This window comes from Eretmochelys imbricata, chromosome 7 (genome assembly GCF_965152235.1).
Source record: "Eretmochelys imbricata isolate rEreImb1 chromosome 7, rEreImb1.hap1, whole genome shotgun sequence".
Taxonomy (NCBI): domain Eukaryota; kingdom Metazoa; phylum Chordata; order Testudines; family Cheloniidae; genus Eretmochelys; species Eretmochelys imbricata.
In genome coordinates this window covers 120,118,632-120,142,567 of record NC_135578.1, presented here as the reverse complement: position 1 = coordinate 120,142,567, position 23,936 = coordinate 120,118,632, and the positions used below count along the sequence as shown (strand labels likewise).

The following is a 23,936-nucleotide window of genomic DNA, read 5'->3' as shown; positions in this document are numbered from 1 at the left end:
CGATTTAGCCAGCTTTCTATCCACCTTATAGTCCATTCATCCAGCCCATACTACTTTAACTTGCTGGCAAGAATACTGTGGGAAACCGTATCAAAAGCTTTGCTAAAGTCAAGGAATAACACGTCCACTGCTTTCCCCTCATCCACAGAGCCAGTTATCTCGTCATAGAAGGCAATTAGATTAGTCAGGCAAAACTTCCCTTGGTGAATCCATGCTGACTGTTCCTGATCACTTTCCTCTCCTCTAAGTGCTTCAGAATTGATTCCTTGAGGACCTGCACCACGATTTTTCCAGGGACTGAGGTGAGACTGACTGGCCTGTAGTTGCCCAGATCCACCTTCTTCCCTTTTATAAAGATGGGCACTACATTAGCCTTTTTCCAGTCGTCCGGGATCTCCCCCGATCGCCATGAGTTTTCAAAGATAACGGCCTTACTCCTATTCCAGACTGTGCTTTGTTTCATGCCATTCAGGCTGCTTGGAATAAGCCTCTCAATGCACATTCAAACCCTTCAGCTCTTGTCTTCCAAAGACACCTCATGCCTATTCCACAAAACATTACAGCTACAGTGACCATACACCTTTTGGTATTGGGCTGTATAGCATCCCATTTGTGCCACTGGACTAAGCTCTTATAGGCAGGGATTGAGTCTTCTTTGATACAAGCACACCAACTGTACAACTGTACAGTTGTGTGCGTGTACGAGGGTATAACAAATAACAAATCAGACAAGGAATCTGTGGGCAGGTAACCCTGCATGATATCACATTCCTGCCCCTCCTCCTGAAGCAGGATGAAGGCTTGACAACTGGAGAAATAAAAGGTGGCTGTTAACATTGTGAAGTCCTGCAAAACGGCTCATCTAATAATACTTTATCCCTCTATAGAGCAGCACATCAGAGGATCTCAAGGCATTTTATAAACATTAGTGATTTACAGCCTGATCTAAAGTACTTGAAAAAGAATCCTATTGACTTCTGTGGGCTTTGGATCAGATTCTTAATCCTCACAGTTTCCACATGAGTTAGGCGAGATTACTGGGCTACATTGTCAAAGTGACTAGATTTTGGGTTCCTCGGTTTTAGGGTGCTCAACTTGAGACATATTAAAAAGAGGTCAGATTTCAGAAAAGTACTAAGAACACAGGGATCTGAAGATCAGGCCCCTTTACAGTATGTCAGTTGAGTGCCTAAAAATGGAGGCATCCAAAATCGCCAGTCACTTTTGTAAGTTTAGGCCACTATACCTATTCTACACATGGGAAACAGAGGCAGAGTTTAAATAACGACTTCCCTGGATCACACATAGAGCTTGTGACAGAGCCAGCAATAGAATCCAAGTCTGTCAATTTTGTGCTTTAAATAGCATCCTCCCAGGCGAGTGGCCTCATATTGCACCACAGGTTGGAGTTTGTGTAGCCAATTATTCTCACCTTATGCCTTTCAAAAAAGTTATCCAAGGAATAACAGGTCAAGGTGTGCAGTGGTGCACGAATTATCCTCTCTGCTTGGGAAGAGTGTTGAAGACACAGCACACCTGGGGGTATTAAAGTATCCTGGTATAATGGCACATGGTATTGTTTGTGTCAACTTCTCTTTGCTTTTCACACAGTGACAAGTTCAGTAAAAGAGACTTGCCTGTCAAGCCTAATGTCATCTTGTTATCATATCTGCACTACTGTCTCCACAGGGGGACATAAATCTATGCCAGGAAGCTGATAGACAAGCACATTAGTATCAAGCATATGCATGAAGCAGGACACGCAAGAAACCCAGGCCTGGAGTAAATATAAACAGCATTTTAAATTCCTTGTTCTAAGTATTTGTCCCTGTTGACCTTGAGGTTATAATCAGACCAAGGAAAGTATAAACAGACAGGTCTGGAAAGTACAATTCCAAAAGAGCTGTCCAAACTAGTGACATATTACCAAGTGGGATGGTGTTATTAAAAGAGCACACTGTACAGCTTCATAATGGAGGAAGTACAAAGAAAACTGCTTAACTCAGGAAACTAAACCACAGGGTAGGATACAACTGCGGCCACTTGGTTGCGAGCCACACCAAGGAGCTATTTATTCCAGTTCAGGAACTGAATGGATAAACTTTATATATAGTTTTCATTCAAAGAAGAACCAAATTCTCGTTCATCTGCCAAACACAGTAGCACTCTTAGCTGGACTTGGGGTCTTTGTGGTCATGCTAAATACTGGGTGACATTTGTCTCTACTTCCTGCTTGTAATCCTCACTGCAGTATTTATCTTGTCTATTTTTGAAACTCACTTTTTTCCTCAACAACTGATGGGGGAAGTGATATCACTCAAACAGAAGGAGCACCGCTTATGGGGGGAAGGTCCCCAAGTTTTTTTAAAACAATGTTGTTAGCAAGAGCCAATATGAATATCAATTTATTAAATAAACACATTTTTAACCCTAACCCCTTTCAGTCTTTAACATTCTAAACAGTGCAACCTTGTGCTAGAGAATGAGAATCACCAAAAGAAACCGAATATATATCAAAATCTAACCAAGTCCTATAGTGTCTACATTAAGTGCAAATAGTAAACAAGTATCATTTATCAGGGTGTGCTTGGTAGATTTACATTTTGGGCATCTTTGTATAACACTTTAACTCCATATTCAAATATTAGACCCAATTCTCTCTTGCCCTGTCCCTTCTGTAACCATTTGCACTGGTGCCAAGTTGATGTAAGACATTACCAAAATAAGAAGTGATATATATCACTTCTATAGTGGCTTTATAGCCACTTGGCACTAGTGCAAATGGTTGCCAGGACAATGGAGAGTCAGGCCCATTGGACTTATTTTGTTGAGGACCACTCAGCCCTTTACAGGTTACAAGAAATGGACGCTGTCCAATGACTGAGTAGATGGGCAATCTAATGCTCTTACAAATGGGCATTAGCAGGAGCAGATTTGAAGATGTGTACATCACAGAACAATTGCAGGTTTTCCTTTTTACAAACACACACTTTGTAAGGTGGATTAATGGTGAAAGGCATATGGGAGAAACGCTGTTTTTCAGGAGGAATGACTGGGTATCTGACTCCCTGGGATTTATAAAAGCCACTTGCACCAAGAGCTGCAGCAACAGGGATTTATATTATGGTAGTACCCATTGCAACTCCTTCTCTCCTCCCCCATCATGACTCCACCGTAATGAGCACTGATATATATACATATACACAAACAAATATATATATATATACACACACATATATACATATACACAAACAAATATATATATATACACACACACACACACACACACACACACACATCCCTTTCTGTACTCTGAATGGCTTTTGTAAACCATTTATCCTGTTCCTTCTATGAATGCTATGACTTCAGTGTTGGAACTTTTCATCCTTAATAAAATGATCATTCCTTTCTATAATCCAGATGGTTATGGACTTTCAGTCTGAATTATTTTTAGCTGGTTTGGAAAAAGTTTATGCCCAATCCTGTCTTTGACGTTTTTATACTGGTTTCTCGACCACAGACTGTCAGGCCTCCTGTTAATATTCATTCCTCTTTGCTTTGTTAAAAATACTACAACAACAAAAGCTCCTTTAATAAAAGAGGACAAAAGAAAATAAATGGTCTCCAGGAAGCAACCACTAGGAAGCAGTTTACAAAACTGTGGGAGGTAGTTTTCATTATTATTTGAATTCAGTGAAGAAGTTTTTTCAGATTTAAATGTCCCTCTACAGTGTTGCAAATCTAAAGCCAGAGTATTATTCTAGCACACCAGAACCAGAAAGTGAAACCTATCAATGCAGTTTTCCCCATCTAGGGACAGTGAAATGCAAAAGTGAATCAACTTTACTAATAATCAGGTTTAATACTCTCAGCTGTTATATAATTAAATCCTTAGCTCTGTTACTTATATGTACATGGGCCAGAGCCTCAATTCATGTAAATTAGTATAGTCCATTAAATTCAATGGAGAGACACCAATTTTCACCAGTTGAGAATCTGGCCTGTGATTATCTCAATATCATAACATTTTCAGCATGATACATATGCATTTTACCATTTAGCCAGCATCAGAATGAAAACCAGAGACCACACTAGCATATTATTGGAAAGTGTCCCTTTTCTCAGTTTCTTTATGTACAGCTGACTCCAATTAGATCTAGACTTCTGATCTCCACTCCATCCCACAACCCTGGCCTTGCACAACTGGAGATGTCCAACAAGGAGAACTTGTAATAGGAAGCAGATGTCCACCCACTCCTTTGTAAGTTTAAACCTATTTTAATATACTGTGCTTCAATCCTCTTTCCTTGAACAAGTTCAGCACTACCCAGGCCTGTCCCACAAATTGCTGCAGTGCCTTCAAGAGATCTCATACACGGTTATTTCCACTGTGTATCTAGTTTTCACAGATTTATGAAAGTTAGAGTTTGAACAGAGCCATTATTAGATTATGTAGTACACCCCTGCAGCTAGCATAATATTGTACCCTACAACAGAGTTTTCCCCCTCAGTTCTCCAGCCCCATTTTAAATGTCTGAAGTTACAGGGCTTCCCAGGTACTGTCAATAATTCATGCCTACAGCTAAAGATCAGGAATTGGCACCTAAATGTGTAGAGATGGTTGAAAACCCAAGACATTTCCACTTGCACAAATCTGCTAGCAAGCATTTTCCCTACTCAACATTCAAAAGCCAGAAGTTACTGCACTTACCAGCTGAGAGTCAGTCCTGGACACAGGCTGACTGGCCAGTGACACCAAATTGTCAACTGTTTCCAGCTCCTGTTGGTAAAAGGTCTGAATTCTGTTCTCCAATAAGAAGTCTTTAACTTTCTCGCTCAGCAAGTCAATTGAGCTCCTAAGGTTCAGACCACCTGGGGCACTATAGGGATACAAAGCTTTGGTCACAAGACAAAAAAAGTACATAGCCAAATTTTTCAAAAACAGGCATCTAAAGTTCAGCTCAGAGGGTGGGATTTTCAAATGTGCCTAAGCCGAAGTCAATAGGACTTGTGTACTTCATTCATTTAGGTGCTCTTGAAAAATCTCACCCCTACATCCTTATTTAGGCTCTGAAATAAACAGCTTGATTTTCATGTGTGCTGAGTATTTGGCAGCTCCCGTAGAAGACAGGCGATATAGTAATGTTGTGATTTTAAGGTCTGATCTCTCATGATCTACGGTGTCAAGAAACAAAGACATCAGACCACTGAAAGGGGGATTCATAGCTTTCTAATGGAATAAAGCTTCTGATTCTAGTCAATGGAAGCTGCTGGGTGCTCAGCCCTTTTGAGATCCAGCTACTTGTTTAGGCATCCATTGTTGAAAATCTTGACCATTTATATACATGCTCACACAGAGTAGGAAAACTTATGTGACCAATTGTATTCATTTTGCACCTTCTTTCTGCTTGCTAACCTATATTTTCCTCACAGGTACTACTAACATCTTAAACTTGGGGGAAGAATTACAAGTTGTCATTTTCCCACCTAATTCTGCTAGAAAAACACTTTTCTCCCTTATTCTCCCTCCACACCCAATCCACAAAACCAAAATGAGGAATGTCTACCCCCAAAGTTACGCAGATCTGAGGCACAGGATGACATTCATTCCTGGACCAGTGACAGGTCTAAATATCTGCTCTCTTTCAACCCATCAGGGCTAGAAAAAGGAGCTTTACACCAGTTGAGAGAGCTAGGCTGATCACAAAATATTCGTAGAGTTCAAGACCAGAAGGACCATCAAATCATCTAGTCTGACCTCCTGTATATCACAGGCCATTAAGTTTCACCTAGCTAGCCCTGTATGCATTCCAATAACTTGCATCTAGCTGAAGATTATCTTCTAGAAGGGCACTTAGTCTTGACTTGAAGACTTCAAGAGAGATGGAGAATCCATCAAGCTCCTTGGTAGTTTGTTCTAATGGTTAACCACCACAAGTAAAATACCTCCCATTCCTATCCTTGAATGTATAGGCAGAGGAATAGTGATTAGCTTTTTTGACACAGCATTGCACTGGGAGCAACCCCTCACCCCCAGGTGTACATGCACCTCTGCAAATAGAATAGAGCTTGTCTTGGCATATCTAGTGTTGTTCAACTATGCTGGCCGAAAAAATCCTGTTGGCTTACGCTGCCTCTCCAACCAGGGGACTCGCCAGCATAGCTATGCCAGCAAACATCTTTAGCATAGACAAGTCCTGGGTGTGACTGACACATACACATGCTTCCCCTCTTTCAAAATTTCTAAAGAGCTCTAAGAACATATATAAATGGATTTATGTCTGAATATCGGTGACATTATAGCAGAATTCTCGGAAATCTTCACAATCGATCACTAACCGCAAGCACTCAGCAGCTGACTTTCCAGTGATCTGCCACCCACCATCCATCCATCTCCTTGCTGGTCATCCCCTATAACAACCCTCCACCATGCCTTCCATAATAACTTTTTCAAGGTTATTTCTATCTCTATGCCTAATATGACCAAAGAACATAAGTTTGCATCTGTTGATTTCCAACATTAGGGTCTGCTTCTCTCCAATAATATTTTGAGCACAAATATTTGTCTTTCCCCCCCATCCAGGAGATATGCAAGAGCCTTTGCCAGCACCACATTTCAAAAGCTTACATTTTTTTCCTGTGAGCAGAAAAGCTTCCCATGATTTACATCCATAAATCTCTATGGAGAAAGTTAGGCTATTCACCAGTCAGACCTTTATACATTTTGAGATGCCATATTTTTTCCACACTTAAGGGAGGCCATAGTTTAGCGAGCCAATCCATAGTTTTCTTTCTTGGAACAGCCTCTCTGGCTGGATATATATGATCCCAGATAATTAAATTAATCTGCTGCCTCTACAACTTCTCCGTTAATCATCATGCCCACTTGCATCCTGTTTTCGTTAACTGTGTCAACGCATATGCATTTTGTTTTCATCACATTCAGGAATAGTCCATATTCCTCACTAACTGTTTTTACAGACTCTCACATTTGCTGTACACATCAGTGGCTGTAGCAAAGAATATTGTGTCAAAGGGCTGTACCCTCCAAAGAAATTAGTTCATACTTTTAGGTATGTATGGGTAGAGGTGGGGCAAGGATGCAGATGCATGGAGGTGGGGTGCATGGGAGATGTCTTCTAATTTCCTGTTTTGGTCTCCCACCACAAAAGACCTTGGCCATGAAAATCTACAGGGCAGCTCCTTACAGCCAGTCAAAATTTTGTTAATCAGAGGAGACTATCCAACTATTTCCCCCTGCCCTAAATGCTGAGCACGCTGCTTCCAAAGTATTTCCAGCCTTTTCCAGTGCAACAGCACACTGCACAACATGCTTTGCTTTTAATCTGGTTACCATGACATTTATCTCCACGATGAAGATTCACATTAACTTCTGCTAAGGGCTGTGGGTATTTCATACCTAGACTGGACACCAACATAAGTGTCCTGTTTACCTCGGTGCCTCCTCTGGGATTTTGAAAGGCTTATCATAAACTTCTCTATAGAGACATGGGAGCTCCAACATCCTTGAAATCTGAACCTCACACATAGGATCATCCACTTTATCTGCAAGGATATGGAGAAAACAAACAAACAAACCATGACCAGGGTTTTGATATTAATTCACTAGATGAGTACAGCTGAGCTGCTACATATAAACTGGAGCAGCACAAGAGAGTTTCTCATGCCAAACATAGCTGGCACATTTTGTTCTCTGCTATTCTACTATAAAGAAAAAAATGTTTTATGTTATTACTTAACCAAAAGTGCTTTTTACCATAAACGAAGTGCTTTTTACCTTGCAAAAAAGCAAATGATAGTTTGGGGAATGGGCGTGTCCAATTTTGAATTGGTTTTATGAACACTGTTTGCATTTATTACAGTCACTCTGAATTGGATCACACATTAGATAGCAGGAAGCTGACATGTAGGGAGGAGCTATGTGTGGGAAGGTGCGACAAAGCAATCAAGAGGTCCTCAGCACTGAATGACCCTCCAGAGGTGGAACAATGAGTTACTAGCTGTAAGGCCTTGCAGGTAGTCTCTGCACAGAAACCTGTTTGGGGAGAAAGGGGAGCTGGATTCCTCCCTAACCTGAGCACATGGCTGGAAGAGCTGCAGTTTCCCCATTTGCCCATCTGACAGAAGGGCAGAGACTGTTTTAAAAGATATGCTTCTCCGAGTCAAACAGAAGACCCAGAAACAGAGGCATGGGAATAGGTGGGGCCAGGGAGCCATGGCCCTCCCACTTTTTGAAAGGGGGGGACCTGGCCTATTCACTTCGGTGGAGTCCCACCTCAGTCCCTCCCAGCCAAGCCAGCAGCTATAGCCCGGCAGGGGAGCCTGGGCAGCTGTGGGGGCCATGGACCTTCCACCTGCCTCAGGTGGGGTGGGGGTGGGGGTCGAGAGCAGCCCCCGGCTTATGTCCCCATCCCGCAAGGGCCTCCCCTGCCCAGGGCAGGAGGGTCCACACCAACCCACAGCTGTCATGTGGCTTTTACCATGGCCGGGCTGCAGACCCTGCCAATGGGAGCCAGGTCCAGATAAGAGCTGTGCACAGCACACAGGCAGCTGTACATAGCTGTGGACCCTCCTGCCCTCCCGGCCCGCTCCAGCTTCCAGCTTGGCTGGGGGTGGGGCCTCGGGCAAAAAAGAGGAAGGGCGGGGGGCCCTGGCCCCAGGCTTCCCCACCGCCACTTTTGGGCAGGCTCTGCTGCCCTTGCCCAGAAGAAGGGACTTACCTCCCTAATGGACATGAATCAAATACAGAGACTCACAAAAGGGGCTGGGATCAGACAGAAAAGGATTCCATTCAGTAGCTTGTTTTCCATTTATCTAGAACTCTCCTGTGCTTTCCAAGAGTAAGGAGAGTGAGTGTGAGAGAGTGTCAGTCTAAGAAATTCCTTTGCTAAGCCTGCGTTTCCATGCTTTACTGTCATGTGGTCCCTGAAGGATGCAAGAAACCAGAGCTCACACAGCCACATGAACTCTAGGGTGGGGGGAAGGGGAACATGTCTAAACAACTGGGGGCCTTGGGAGGGCTGTGGCACTTGTTCCAGGGTCCAGAACTAGGAACTGTGACCAGTCACTATCCACACACAGGTGGCTTCTCAGCATATGGGATTGAGCAGTTGGATCCCATTATAACAAATTAGTGTCTGTCTAGAGAATGCGACTGGACCAGGTTGTGACAACTGTCACCAATTTTTCCAAAGTGATGTTGCTCTGGGTGAAATGCAGTGTAAATGATCCACAATTCACATGGCAACACTTTAGGAAAGTCCTTTTCTTAAGTCAAAGAAAACCGAAGTTGAATACTGAAACCACCATAACAAAAGTCACAGTATCTGGATAGCATCCTTATATGCATTATGGTTATCTTCAAGAATAAATAGTATGCATTTTTTTTTTTTAGAACAGTGGCTCTCAACCTTTCCAGACTACTGTACATCTTTCAGGAATCTGATTTGTCTTGTGTACCACAAAATTTCACCTCACTTAAAAATTATGTGCTTACAATTAGACATAAAAATACAAAAGTGCATAGCACGCTATTACTGAAAAATTGCTTGCTTTCTCATTTTTGATATAATTATATAATAAATCAATTAGAATACAAACAGTGTACTTACTTTTCAGTGTATAGTATACAGAGAAGTATAAACAAGTCATTGTCTCTATTAAATTTTAGTGTGTACTGACTTTGCTAGTGCTTTTTATGTAGACTGTTGTAAAACTAGGCCAATATCTAGATGAGTTGATGTACCCCTTGTAAGACCTCTGTGTACCCTTGGTTGAGAATCACTGTTTTAGAACACCTACAAAGAAGAGACGTGTTGCTCAATGAACTGTACCGTGGAACTAATATTATGTTGCTTATTAAAAACACATTCAGTTTGACCCCAAAAATTACAATGCAGAAGTATTAGATCAGAAATCATATAAAACATAGGATGTATGAAATGTTCTCAGATAAAGCTGAAGAGAAGCTAATAACTTAATATCAGCACTGTGATCTTGTCACAAGTTCACTTAAGTGTTGTGTTTTGTTTTTTAAGAGAAACAAACATATACTGCTCACAATAGGTGGAAGCCTGAATTTCTCGCTGCTCTCTGTAGATTCGGATATGACCTCGGACCCGGACAACATCCCCAATTTCCAGTTTGGTTTTCTGGAGCACCTCTTCCTGGAGCTTCTTCATCTGTTCAGCAAGATCACTGCTGCAAGATGTGTCTAGTCCTGATTCAAAAGATGTTGGGAAATCAGAGATAAGTCATAGAACGATGCTTTCCTTGTCACAATTTCAAGGCAGAGTTATCAGAGAAGATCAGCTACGACAAGGTTACTCATCCTGTGCAGTAGCTGAGGTTCAAGATGTGTCCCCCTGTGGGTGCTCCACCTCAGATGTCAGTGCGTCCACCACTGTTGATTGGAGATTTTCGGTAGCAGTGACCGTCTGGGTCATGCATGTGCAGTGATTGTCTTGCGGAGCTGCTGGAGCCTCATCAAGCGCATGTGCGACCCGATGCCCTCTGTTCCTTCTCTACAGTAGAGTCCATACTGCGAACTCCAAAGTAAAGGGGAGGAGGGTGGGTAGTGGAGCACACAGAGGGACACACATCTTGAAGAACCTCAGCTACTGCACAGAGTGAGTAATCTTCTCTTCTTCTTCAAGGGCTGTCCCTGTGGGTGCACCACTTATGTGACTGAAGAGCAGCACTCTCGTGTGGATGGAAGGGGCTTCGGAGTTGTATGCATAGTGGAGGCTAGCACCACGAGACCTAGCATTGTGTCTGAGCTTGAACCTTGAGTAATTGCATAATGGTTCGTAAACGTGTGTTCAGAGGCCCAGGTGGCTGCTCTGCATATGTCTACCACTGGTACGTTGTTTAAGAAAGCTATTGAGGTAGACACTGATCTTGTTGAATGGGCGCTGATCCCTGGTGGGGGTTCTGTTTTGTGCTGTTGATAACATGTAAGGATACAATTGGAGATCCATTTTGATCATCTCTGTGTGGATATTGCAGAGCCCTTGGAACATTTGGTTGTGGAAACAAAATGTTGAGGGGATTTTTGAAAGGGTTGTGTTCTGTCCAGGTAGAATATTAATGCGTGCCTGATGTCTAAAGTATTTAGGACAGCCTCTTGTGTTTTCCCATGGGGCTTGGGATAAAACTTAGGCAGGTGAATCGGTTGATTGAAGTGTAAAGAGGAATTTTTTTTTTTCCAAAAGGAGAAAGGAGATGGGAAACTAACTATTGAACTAAAACTTAAATATCACTAATTAATTCAAACTATTCCTAATTATTTTCCTACGTTGTCGTCGATGCTGCTATAGAACTCCATCTCAGGCTGAGGACAGTTGAGAAGAAACTGAGGAGGTCAGGGCGCATGTGTGATAGATGTGATGCCAACGGCACCACGAGACAATCCCTGCACATGTGCAATCCAGAGGGACACTGCTACTGAAGATCGCCGATCAATGGCGCCAGGATGCGCAGACTCCTGAAATGGAGCACCCACAGGGACAGAACTTTAAGAAGAACCTAAGTTTCATAGTGCTATCTTATTAAAGAGGGCAGCATGCTCAGCAGCATTGGAGTTCCCAGGCAGCACATCCCAGACGTGTCAGTCTTTAGTTTAAGGCTCTGCATTTACATATTTGTTTTTTAAAACCATTCAGGTATTGTTCTTCATGGAAAAACACATCTGACTTTCTCACCAGGAACATACCCTGAACTGTGATAAAAAACAAAGATTTTAATTGTAAATTAGGCATCCCTTCCAGACTGTTAGGCTGAGCAAAATCAGCAGAGCTTTCATATAGAAGTGAAAGCCTGAGTCATCTGAGGTAACACAAAAGTATTCGTGTGGTGCCATTTTGTGCCTGTAATGATATGAATGCATCTTGACAGATCTTCACATTTATGTAACACCTTTGCTTGAGAGTCAAGCTGATTCCTTAATTGTTTGAAACCTAAAGCATGATCCTGGCAGCTACAATCATGGCTGCAGCAGGCTGGAAAAGAGTCTGCCTGTTCCTTTCAACAGATGGTTTTATAAATTATGAGCTATTTTAACCAATGGAAAGAGATTATTCGAAGAATATAGATCAGGTTAGCAAATGGTGCTTCTACCCTTTTGTCAAATATGCTCAGAATGAACACAGACTAATAAACCTTCCAGATGAAACTTGGCAGCCTTATTGCGTATTACATTTTGGAAATTAATGCTTTACCTTGATATACTTATTTGGGAGTGACACATGCATTAAAATCAGCTCTGTTAAACACATAGGACCAAATTCTTTACTGATGTAAATGGGCACAGTTCCACTGACTTCAAAAGTTTTCCATCCATTTACTCCAGCAGAGAATTTGTCCGTCCCCCCCCCCCCAAAATGTATAACTGACTTCAAGGGTTATAAATGTGTCTGATCCAGAGCCTCTTAAACTCAGTATAAGACTTGAATGGACTTTGCCACACCCCTAATCTGAGTGTAAAACAGTTAAGGGAGTAGCAAGGGGGGAAATGCCTTAGGAAAAAAAGCCAGACATAAGTAAAGTATTTCACTACCACTGATCTGCAAGGACTGCATCACCACTTTTTTTGCAGATTTGGAACAGTCCAGCTCACTGAACTATTTCCTTCATGTTTTCAGGTGGTTATATGCTATTTTCAAGACGGTGAATGATGGTCACATGCATGTGGGAGCAGGAAAAACAAATATCCACACAAACTGAAAAACTGAGGGTACACACGCCTGATGTATCAAAGAAAAAACAGAACAGGCCACAGAAGTCAACTGGTTCAGTTTGGAAATTGCAGCTGTAACAAATGGCAAGTTTCCAGGATATTTTTTTTTTTTTTTTTTTTACCAGATGAGGTCACACAATGGGAAGAAAATTCTTTGTACTGTCGAACTGAAACACTACATCACTCTGATAAACAAAGGTACTAATGGTTATGGATGCAATGTTATTGTTGGCATCACCATTAGTAACAGCACAAGATGACTGTATAGGGAGAAGTTATGTTACGGGGTAAGTATCTCAAAGCAGCCCAGGCTATAGGATGTACTTGTAAATATTCTTCGTGCCTGTGAATGCAATTTGCTATTGTGTTGACTTGATAAATTATCATCCGATCTGAAAAAAAACCGACACAAATTGCAGTGTTATTAAGTCATAGCTGAAAAGTGTTATGTACTCATACATTACCTGACAAAGGCCATTCTGCTTCCTTGGGATTTTTCCAGCAGATGCAGTTTATGACCCCAGTACCATCGTCCACTGTAAGAGAATTGCAGTAATCAAGGAAACAAGTGGTCTTGGCATTCCAAGAGATCTTAACACACAGCACAGCCCTACTTATTTTGTCAGTACTCCTTTGGCTCAGCCATAGGAGGACAAGTTATTTGCATTATTTTTCTAAATACTACAATATTTCATCTTATTCTGAATCACATGCCAAAAGTAGTCCTCAGTTTAGACTTTTGCAGCATCCTCTCTCACCATCTGTTGAAAACTGCACTGTAAATGTTAACTCAAATGTTTTAAGTAAAATCATAACACACGGAAACAAAACTCACCTACCATATTCTGCACATCTATGGCCCCTTTCATCTTAGGATATCTTATATTAATTAGGACTTACAAAACCCACATGACGTAGGCAAGTATTACTACCCTTTAATATTAAAACTGTAAATTCTTTGGGACCAGGACCACATCTTTGTGTGGGTATGTATAACACCTAGTACAATCATGATTCAATGCCTCTAGGTACTATTGCACTATATTATATATAAAAATGAAGTTAATGGAAGCAGAAAGGGGTTTAAACTAACATTTTCAAAAGTAGCTTCTGATTTTGAGTGGTGAACTCAAGGCAGCATGGGTCTGATTTTCAGGAGTGCTGACCATCCATATTTTTTATCACCACGGTGCTTGGCACCTCCAGCCCTATTTCTCAAGTTGGGCATCCAAAAAAATTGAGGCTCTCAAAATCAGAGGCCACTTTGGAGAATTCTGTTTGAGTTGTCCAGGGTTACACAGCAAGACAGCTGCAGTGAGAAATACGCTTCAGGGCGCCTGACTCCCACTCCTCTTCAACTAACCACGATGAAACTAGGTAGTCTCTCAGTCACACCAGAGGACACACCAATGTTCTCAATAAAACTCTTCTTCCCCTACCCCCATTTCAAATTTTTTTTAAAAAAAGGTCAGAAATAGAGCTGTCAGACCTGAGGCAGAAAGATGGTCTTAGGGTTAAGGAATGGTACTGAGATATACAGGTTCTGATCCTGACAAACATAATTCTACCATGACCTTGGGCAAGTCACTTAGGCCAAGATTTACAGAGCTGGGCTCCTAGAGTTTGGCCCCTATATCTATATTTAAGCACAGAAATAAGTGGTCTGATGTACAGAATGCTGAGCACTCACAGATCCCCCCTGAATTCTAAGTTTTAGCCTTTATCTCTGTGCCTCACTCCCCCTCCATGCCCCAAGTCAGGAAATGGGGCTATTTACCCATTTTAAGGTGTGCAGCAAGGCTTAATTCAATGTTTTTAAAGTACTTTAAGATTCTCAGAAGGACTAAGTCACAGAACTGCAAAGTGAAAGAGACGACCCTCACAAATCCAGCCATGTATTTGGGGAGGAGATCTTTCAAAAGCACAAACAGTAGTGAAGGCCCTAACTACCACTGTCTTTCAAAGAGAGTTGGGCACCTAGCTGCCATATGTGCCTTTGAAAAATCTCCTCCACTGTTGTTCCAACTGCTCAAATATCTTGGCACCAAATATTCTGCTTATGTGCCATCAATGGGTGACAAAGTAAAGAGATCAAGAGGTGACTTCACTACAATGTTTCAGCACCTTCTCAGGCAGAAAACACCAGGCACTAAAAGGTTCTTAAATCTAGCAGAAAAAGACAGAATAAAAACCAATGGCTGGAAGCTGAAGCCAGAAAAATTCATATTAGAAGTGAAAGACAATTTTTTAACAATGAGGGTAATTAACTGCTGGAAGAAACTACCAAGGAAGTGGTTGATACTCCATCTTAAGACTGGATGCCTTTCTGGCAGATAAGCTTTAGTCAAGCACAAATTATTGGGATGAATACAGTAGTAACTGGGTGAAATTTCAAGGTTTGTGAAACACAGGAGAGCAGACTAGGTGATCTAATGGTCCCTTATTATCTTAAAATCTATGAATTTATTATATTAAAGTGTACCAGTATAAACTTCACTGCCTACCCTTAAATGGGAAAGCATCACTATATCAGTGCTAGAATGTATATCATACTATGGATGATGCACAGATTTAACTCACCAAGATAGCTAGTACCTCTAACTGTATCAGCACTAGTATCTGACTTCACAGGCAATGCTATTATCATTTCCTGTACAGAGAGAGATTTCATACAATGAGGAAAAGCTGCGGTGTCCTACAGGTAAGACAGCTGATACTACCTGCTGTAGTCCTACCATTGGCAATGAACTGGTGAGAAAGAGAAATCAAAAAACAAACCACCAGATGATTTTATTGTTCCATATAGATCAAGATAAAACAAAACTGTTTGAAGGAACTTGTCCAGCCAACACCCATCGATTTCCTTGAAATAAACTATTTAATAAATAAGAGAGTAGCGCACAAAGATCCTGGCCTAGCAATGCAAGTGTCACAATTCAGGACTAGCTGCAACTCTCTGGCCTCCGAGGGCACCTTCCTCAGATCTTAGGCTTCATGCCTCATCCCTCAGAGGGTACCTCTACATTTCAGCTTGGAGGCATCATTCCCAGCTTGTGTAGACATACAGTACCTATGCTAGCTGTGCTTGAGACAGCACGCTAAAGATAGCAGTGAAGCCAGGGTAGCCTGGGCGGTGACACAGGCTCGCTGTCTAAGTACATACCCATCTGGGCCCCCTGGGTATGTATTCAAGCAGTGTGCCCAAGCTGCCTTTTAGGCTACCCCAGCTAGACTGCTATTTTTAGTACACTAGCTTAAGCAGAGCTAGAGCAGGTATGCCCATGCAAGCTACAAATCACGCCTCCCAGATCAAATGTAGGCACACTCAGGGCAGAATCCCATGATTCTCCCACTCTTGGACCAGGTCCTAAGCTACAAGACCCTGCAGACTGACTCCCATTACTGAACCCAGCTGGACCTCTAGGATATCTTCAGTACCTCTCTTCAGGACCAATGGATTATAGTCACACAAAGATAGAAGTATTGTTACATCATGCTTTGTTTCTATGGTTAATGAGTAAAAGGATTTTAAAAACAGTGCAAGGTCTACACACATCTATCTTACCTAAAGTCTTACCATCCCTTGACAGACGCCATAGGCAGGTCTAAGTTCTCAGAAACCCTAGCCTCTGGAGTCTGGGTTCCCCTAGCTCTCCCTGCCTCTGTCAAGGTCCTGGTTTAAATCCAGCTAGAAATTCTTTGTCCTCAGTTTTCCCCAAGCTTGAACCTGCTGCCCAAAACCAAACTGGTGAGTTTTACAGGGGGGTCAAGCCAGCAGGCCAAAGAAAAAAAAATGGCTTTGCATTGTCTCTCAAGTATTTTGTTCTGTTTTTTTTTCCTTCAAGTCTAGAAATATCAGCAAGTCCAGTCAAGCTTGGTTTTGCTAAAAGACTTCTTGGAAGCCTTAAAGATGCATATAGAGAGTTCTCACTTTAATAGAAGGGGTGGGAGGTTCTGAACTTTAATCACAGACATCCATTCTCCTAAATGTTCACTATATACTGATGTTCGATAGTAGTTAACAAAAAAGTAGATAGAATTTATTTTCCCTCTCAGTTGACCAGACTTCATCCTTTTCTTATTTCACCACAAGTTCTTCAGTCACCATAGTCTTCCATGGCAGAAAAGACTTAGATTTCTAATGAATGAATGAATAAATAGAAAATCCAAGCAGAAACAGATGTGTGTGTTCAAGGGAAGAGATGGGAAAAATATCTTTCAGGTCTTCTTTATATATCAGAAAGTCAAAAATACAAGGACATTTACCCTTTGCAGGTCATCTTTAAAAACAGATGGGAGGAGATTGACTGCTGAATAGTATGAGGCACTACAGCTGATGCAATACTTGCTCCCTGCCACACCATTCAGAGACTGTTTAGCTGAGAGATGTAAAAAGTTATGAGCAGGAAACGAAGAAGTTATAATTTACACTGGTGGAGTCAGCCTGACTGAGGCTGAGAACAGGACAGGGAGGGGCAGCTTGGCAGGTATCCTGAAAGCTAAACCAAGAACTGTTGAACAAAACAGGAGCCAAGTTGGATGAAAAAAGGTAGGAGAGCAGGCTAGATGATAGCTCCATTCAACCCTATTGATCTAGCATCTGAGACCTTAAGTCCACAAATTCTCTTAGGTTCTTTTGGTCTTTTCCCCTCTGTATCCTGCACTGGTCAGATGTCTTGAGCTATCTTAGACCAATATGTGGAACCCCACTTCCCTTCAAATGTTCTTGCAAACTCAGATCCTTTTATTATTATACTGCAGCAGCATCCAACCATACCAACTGCTTGCCAAAACCAGAGACAGACAGACAGACAGACAATCTGAACATAGGAGACACTTTATTATTTAGTCCAATGCAAGATATCATTAGGTTTCTGACTTCACTTTCACCATGGATCATCTTTCCACTTCTTATTTGAGGTATTTATATGGCCCCTATTACCGTAGCATCTGAGTATTTCACAATCTTTAAACTCTCCTCACAACACCCCTACAAGGCAGGAAGTGTTATAATCCACATTTTACAGATGGGGAATAGAGGCACAGGAGATTAAAGTGACTCACCCAAACTCGTACAGGAAAACTTTGACAGAGCAGGGAACTGGATCTTGATCTCCCCAGTCCCAGGCATATGCCATAACCACTGTTTCATCCCTCCCTTTCTCTTCCCAGGTGCCTCAGCCAACCTGATGTGCCATCACTATTCCAGTGTGCCCTTTACAGCAGAAATTCCAATTTAGTACAAGGGCCTGGCAGGGGAGTTAAAGAAAAAAAAAAAAAGCTAGTTAGTGAAAATGTCTGACGTTTGGGAGAAGCTGGAGTGGAGGGGAGAAGCTCCTTGTGGATGAAGGCACATACTGCTGCACTGGGGAAGCATCAGTATTCTATTACTAGTGAGGTAGAGAGCAAGTGACTCATCTCATTGAACAGCAGCCTTTCAGGCCAGTAAACAGTATGGGTGGATTCAGAACCCCAATTAGCGTATCTTTGCAAAACAAGATGATGGCTAAGGCCCAGTTTTGTAAAGCTATTTGGTACTAAAAATGCAAATAGGCACCAGTAGGATTTTCAAAAGCTCCCGGCCACCTAACTACCAATGGGAAAATTCCACTAGACACCTATCTGCATTTTTGCACACCTAAATACCTTTAAAACTCTGGCCCTAAGACATGGGGGCAAAAGGGCAAAACAATTAGAAGGGATCCCTTCAAGCTAGTAAGGAGAAAAGGGAAGTGACTTCCCCTTTGCAAAAACCATTAGATCAATTTACATTTGATAAGAGTTTTGCATTCAAGTTAAGATCAAGAGTCTGTATTCCTGGATTCTATTCCCCGCTCTGACTCACTCAAGGCCATACAGCAAATCAATAGTACCTAATCATGCCTCTTCAGCTTCCCCACATGTAAAACAGGGATAATACTTTCCTGCCTTTTTAAAGTGCTTTGAAATCTTCATCTGAAATGTGTTATAAAACAGTGAAAAGTATAATCAAGAAAAAGTGTCTTTTCAAGAACAGACAATGGTCCAAACCAATGAGACAACTTCTAGGTTCTAATGGTTACAAAGGTTGGAGTCCAAGAAATGCTAAGAAACAAAACTCTTCTTACCTCCATAGTTACAGAAGGCATCTCGTTCTTTTGTTAGAACCACTGTCCCAACCACATCCACCTGTCTTATTGGATGCCCATTATAAAAGAATATACCTATGGAGAAAGACACAGAACATTTCTGTTAAGTGTGACCAAATACTGCTTGCAGGAGTTCTACGTTGGTTAGCCATTCACGTCATTAAAGAGGATCTTCTTGTTCTTTTAATGAATTCACTGAGTACACGGAAGCAGAGTACTAGTTCCACCCACTTACTATGCTAAAAGGAGATGTCAATAGTTTTGTATTTTGTAGTCAGACACTGCAGCTCTTCATAATTTGATCATCTCTCTCCTTTCTTGAATATTTTGACTAGCAGCAAAATAGTTAAATGTGATTTTATTTGTCATCATTAGGCTTCAGAGTAAATGTCCTTTTAAATAAATATGAACAGTTTATACATCTCCCCGTACTTCTGTTTGAGGCTCTCTGCAGATTGAGGCAGATATTACTGACTCTTCTACATTTTTAAGGCTATTTTCACTACCAAAAGGGCTAAGGAAGGGACCATTTAAAATAGACAACTTAGATTCTGAAGCACAAGATGCAGGTATCAGGGGAAACTCCAAGCCCATTTAACCACTGCAACCAGTCCCCCATAAAATATCCCTTCATTTCTGTGCTTCTATGAAATAGACTTTGACAATGCTATTGAGTATCAAAATGTGTCCGAGAAACCTCAAAGTCCTTTTGTCAGCTTCTGCCCAGCATTCACTTGGGAAATACAGAGGCCACTGTGACCACCCAATATCTTTATCGAGAAACAAAACTAAAAATACTAAAGTAAACACTGATGCGATATACCATATATACAACCACAGAATGCATTAGTGCTCATACCATCAGAGCAACACACTATGTAGAAAGAAGAGAAGATAATTCAAGAGATTTAAAATTACTTGGACTGCTAATTATTTTAAATGCATATATTATCTTCAATTTCAAAAGATTTCAGCCCCACTGAGATGCAGACCCTATGATGTGGACAGCTGGCAACTAGCATACTGAACAAAACTAGGAATTGGAAAGGGAAAATTTTGGCTCAAGACACCAGGGCAAATCCCTAACCTTATGAAGGAAGACATGGGATATTTTAATGCACACACACAAGTCAGGAGGTCAGTTTAATGTGCAGAATTTAGAAACAAAAATCAAAAACTGATTATAACCCTAAAATATCCTATCCTACATAGCCAGAGACATAGCCTGAACAGGTCTTCAATAACCTTAAATGGGCCTGGAATTAACTTCTTCACATTACTGAGTCACAGGCAAGTTTTCAAGGTATTGCACAAGTGTTTAGCCACATAGTTCTTATGTGGAAGTTGTGCTGATAAAAGCTCACAACATGTGTTGAAGAATTACCCACTGCTGTGATCTCAGAGCTGAGTATATTTGTTGTGCACCTGCAGATCAGGGCTAGAGTGGGAAACATTTACAGGACTCAAGTATCAGGGGGTAGCCATGTTAGTCTGTATCCACAAAAACAACAGGGTGTCCGGTGGCCCCTTAAAGGCTAACAGACTTCTTTGGGCATAAGCTTTCGTGGGTAAAAAACCCACTTCTTCAGATGCATGGAGTGAAAATTACAGATGCAGACATTATATATTGACACATAAAGAGAAGGGAGTTACCTCACAAGTGGAGAGCCAGTGTTGACAGGGCCAATTCGATCAGGGTGGATGTAGTCCACTCCCAATAATTGAGGAGGAGGTGTCAATTCCAGGAGAGGCAAAGCTGCTTTTGTAGTGAGCCAGCCACCCCCCAGTCCCTATTCAAGCCCAAATTAATGGTGTTAAATTTGCAAATGCATTTTAGTTCTGCAGTTTCTCTTTAAAGTCAGTTTCTGAAGTTTTTTTTGTTCAAGTATGGCTACTTTTAAATCTCTTATAGAATGTCCAGGAAGATTGAAGTGTTCTCCTACTGGCTTTTGTATGTTACCAATCCTGATGTCCAATTTGTGTCCATTTATTCTTTTACGTAGAGACTGTCCAGTTTGGCCAATGTACATGGCAGAGGGGTGTTTCTGGCACACGATAGCATATATAACATTAGTAGATGTGCAGGTGAATGAGTCCCTGATGGTGTGGCTGATGTGGTTGGGTCCTCTGACGGTGTTGCTAGAGTAGATATGGGGACAGAGTAGGCAACAAGGTTTGTAACAGGGATTGGTCCCTGGGTTAGTATTTCTGTGGTGTGGTGTGTGGTTGCTGGTGAGTATTTGCTTCAGGTTGGGGGACTGTCTGTAAGCGAGGACTGGCCTGCCTCTCAAGATCTGTGAGAGAGTGAGGGATCATTTTCCAGGATAGGTTCTAGATCGTTGATGATGTACTGGAGAGGTTTTAGCTGGGGGCTGTATGTGATGGCCAGTGGTGTTCTTTTATTTTCCTTGTTGGGCCTGTCCAGTAGTGAGGTCACTTCTGGGTACCTATCTCACTCGGTCAATCTGTTTCCTCTCTTCCCCAGGTGGGTATTGTAGTTTTAAGAATGCTTGATAAAGATCTTGTAGGTGTTTGTCTCTGTCTGAGGGATGGGAGCAAATTTGGTTGTATCTTACGGCTTGGCTGTAGACAATGGATCGTGTGATGTGTCCTGAATGGAAGCTGGAGGCATGTAGGTAAGAATAGCGGTCAGTAGGTTGCCGGTATAGGGTGGTGTTTATGTGACCATCGCTTATTTGCATTGTAGTGTCCAGGAAGTGGATCTTGTGTGGACTGGTCCAGGCTGAGTGTGTGTGTGTGTGGGGGGGGTGGAAACTGTTGAAATCCAGGTGGAATTCTTCAAGGGCCTCCTTCCCGTGGGTCCATATGATGAAGATGTCATCAATGTAGAGCAAGGAGAGGAGGGGAGCTAGGGGACGAGAGCTGAGGAAGCATTGTTCGAAGTCAGCCATAAAAATGTTGGCATACTGTGGGCTCATGCGGGTACCCAAAGCAGTACCACTGACCTGAAGGTATAAGTTGTCCCTAAATCTGAAATGGTTGTGGATGAGGACAAAGTCACAAAGCTCAGCCACCAGGTGTGTCGTGGCCTCATCAGGGATACTGTTCTTGACAGCTTGTAGTCCATCCTCATGTGGAATATTAGCATTAAGAGCCCCTACATCCATGGTGGCCAGGATGGTGTTTTCAGGAAGATCACCAATGCACTGTAGTTTCCGCAGGAAGTCGGTGGTGTCTCAAAGACAGCTAGGAGTGCTGGTAGCATAGGTCTGAGGAAGAGAGTCCAAATAGCCAGATAATCCTGCTGTAAGAGTGTCAATGTCTAAGATTATGGGGCATCCAGGGTTTCCAGGTTTATGGATCTTGGATAGCAGATAGAATACCCCTGGACGGGTGTGTCTGTGTAGATTTGTTCCTGTGCTATAGCAGGGAGTTTCTTGAGCAAATGGTGTCGTTTCTTTTGGTACTCCTCAGTGGGATCAGAGGATAGTGGCCTGTAGAATGTGGTGTTGGAGAGTTGCCTGTTCATAATCCGACCTGTTCATTATGACTACAGCACCTCCTTTGTCAGCCCCTTTGATTATAATGTCAGAGTTGTTTCTGAGGCTGTGGATGGCGTTGCATTCTGTATTGTTGAGGTTATGGGGCAAGTGATGCTGTTTGTTTACAATTTCAGCCTGTGCACGTCTGCGGAAGCACTCCATGTAGAAGTCCAGTCTGTCATTTCAAGTGTCAGGAGGAGTCCACGCAGAAACAGACTTCAAAGAGAAACTACAGAACTAAGATGCATTTGCAAATTTAACACCATTAATTCGGGCATGAATAGGGACTGGGAGTGGCTGGCTCACTACAAAAGCAGCTTTGCCTCTCTGGAAATTGACACCTCCTCCTCAATTATTGGGAGTGGACTACATCCACCCTGATCAAATTGGCCCTGTCAACACTGGTTCTCCACTTATGAGGTAACTCCCTTCTCTTCATGTGCCAATATACACCTCTACCCCGATATAACGCGGTCCTCGGGAGACAAAAAAAATCTCACCACATTATAGGTGAGACCGCGTTATATCGAACTTGCTTTGGTCCGCCCCGTTCCTTGTTCCCTGACCGCCCCCTCCAGAAACCCCTGTCCCTAATCACCCCCAGGACTCAGAAGGACCCAGAAGTTTCCAGAACAGGGTGTGGCAGTGACTTGATGCATTCAACAGCTGTTTGGAGGCTGTATATCATGTGTTCACTGTGAACAGCCCAACTGGGTGGGTCACCCTCAGAGAGCTGAGCTGGAGCGCGTGCGCGTGTGTGTGTGTGTGGTGGGGGGAGGGTTTATAAATATAAGAGTTACGGATAGCCCTGTAGACTGTCAGTGGCTGACCTATGCAGGACCAAGAGATGTATCTGTCTGCTGTGAGAATTGGGCCTCAGTCTCTGTCCCTCTTTGGATACAGGCTACAGTCTTCTGCTTCACCACCAACTGAGAGAACCAGTGAGCTAGTAAACCAGAGGCTGGAATGGTGGTGATTGTGGAGATCCCCTGACAGGGTTCTGAAGTGTTTGAAAGGACTGAAATTCTGCCATTTCTCAAACGCTGCAAAGTCCAGATGACACACATTCCATACTATGGTCACACTATAAAGACTGAGAAATCACTCGCAATCAGGAGACATGTTTTGATGTGCGTGCACTGAAGTATAGAAAATGTTATGCTGAAAACCTGTATTTGAATGTTTTTTACAGAAACAAAAGGAGGAAAGTCAGTATATGAAATACCAGTAGATGTACTGTTTAGTATCTTTGTTTAAAAGTTATGCATAGTATCCAAAAACCTATTTACAAGGTTTTGAGTGCACCATGTTTACTCTTTCTGAGCAAAACAAAACACTCTTTCAAAATTCCCTGGAAATTATTAATATCCATTTATTGGGTTTTACATACTACAACCTTAAGATTTAACTCTGTGTAATGCTTTCTGAGAAGTCTTTAAGAGACAGAACTTTGGCCTGTGCTTCTAGAAAAAGTTGCTGAGGTACAGGAAGAAGGGAGTGTATAGTTATACAGAATATAGTCTGTATATACAGTTATATACTATGTAG

At 42.1% G+C, this 23,936-nt stretch overlaps 1 protein-coding gene across 4 annotated transcripts in view; it reads right to left on the bottom strand.

Moving 5' to 3' along the window:
- STN1 (STN1 subunit of CST complex) overlaps positions 1-23,936 on the bottom strand; it is a 62,784-nt gene that overhangs the window by 13,471 nt on the left and 25,377 nt on the right. For 3 of the 4 annotated variants that reach the window (XM_077823238.1, XM_077823237.1, XM_077823239.1), the window contains 5 exons: positions 18,865-18,960; positions 13,222-13,293; positions 10,082-10,240; positions 7,455-7,566; positions 4,712-4,880 (listed from right to left, as the gene is read on the bottom strand). In XM_077823238.1, coding sequence (XP_077679364.1) covers positions 4,712-4,880; positions 7,455-7,566; positions 10,082-10,240; positions 13,222-13,293; positions 18,865-18,960 — 608 coding nt within the window. The remainder of the gene's footprint in view (positions 1-4,711; positions 4,881-7,454; positions 7,567-10,081; positions 10,241-13,221; positions 13,294-18,864; positions 18,961-23,936) is intronic. The other variant, XM_077823240.1, reaches the window with a different exon arrangement.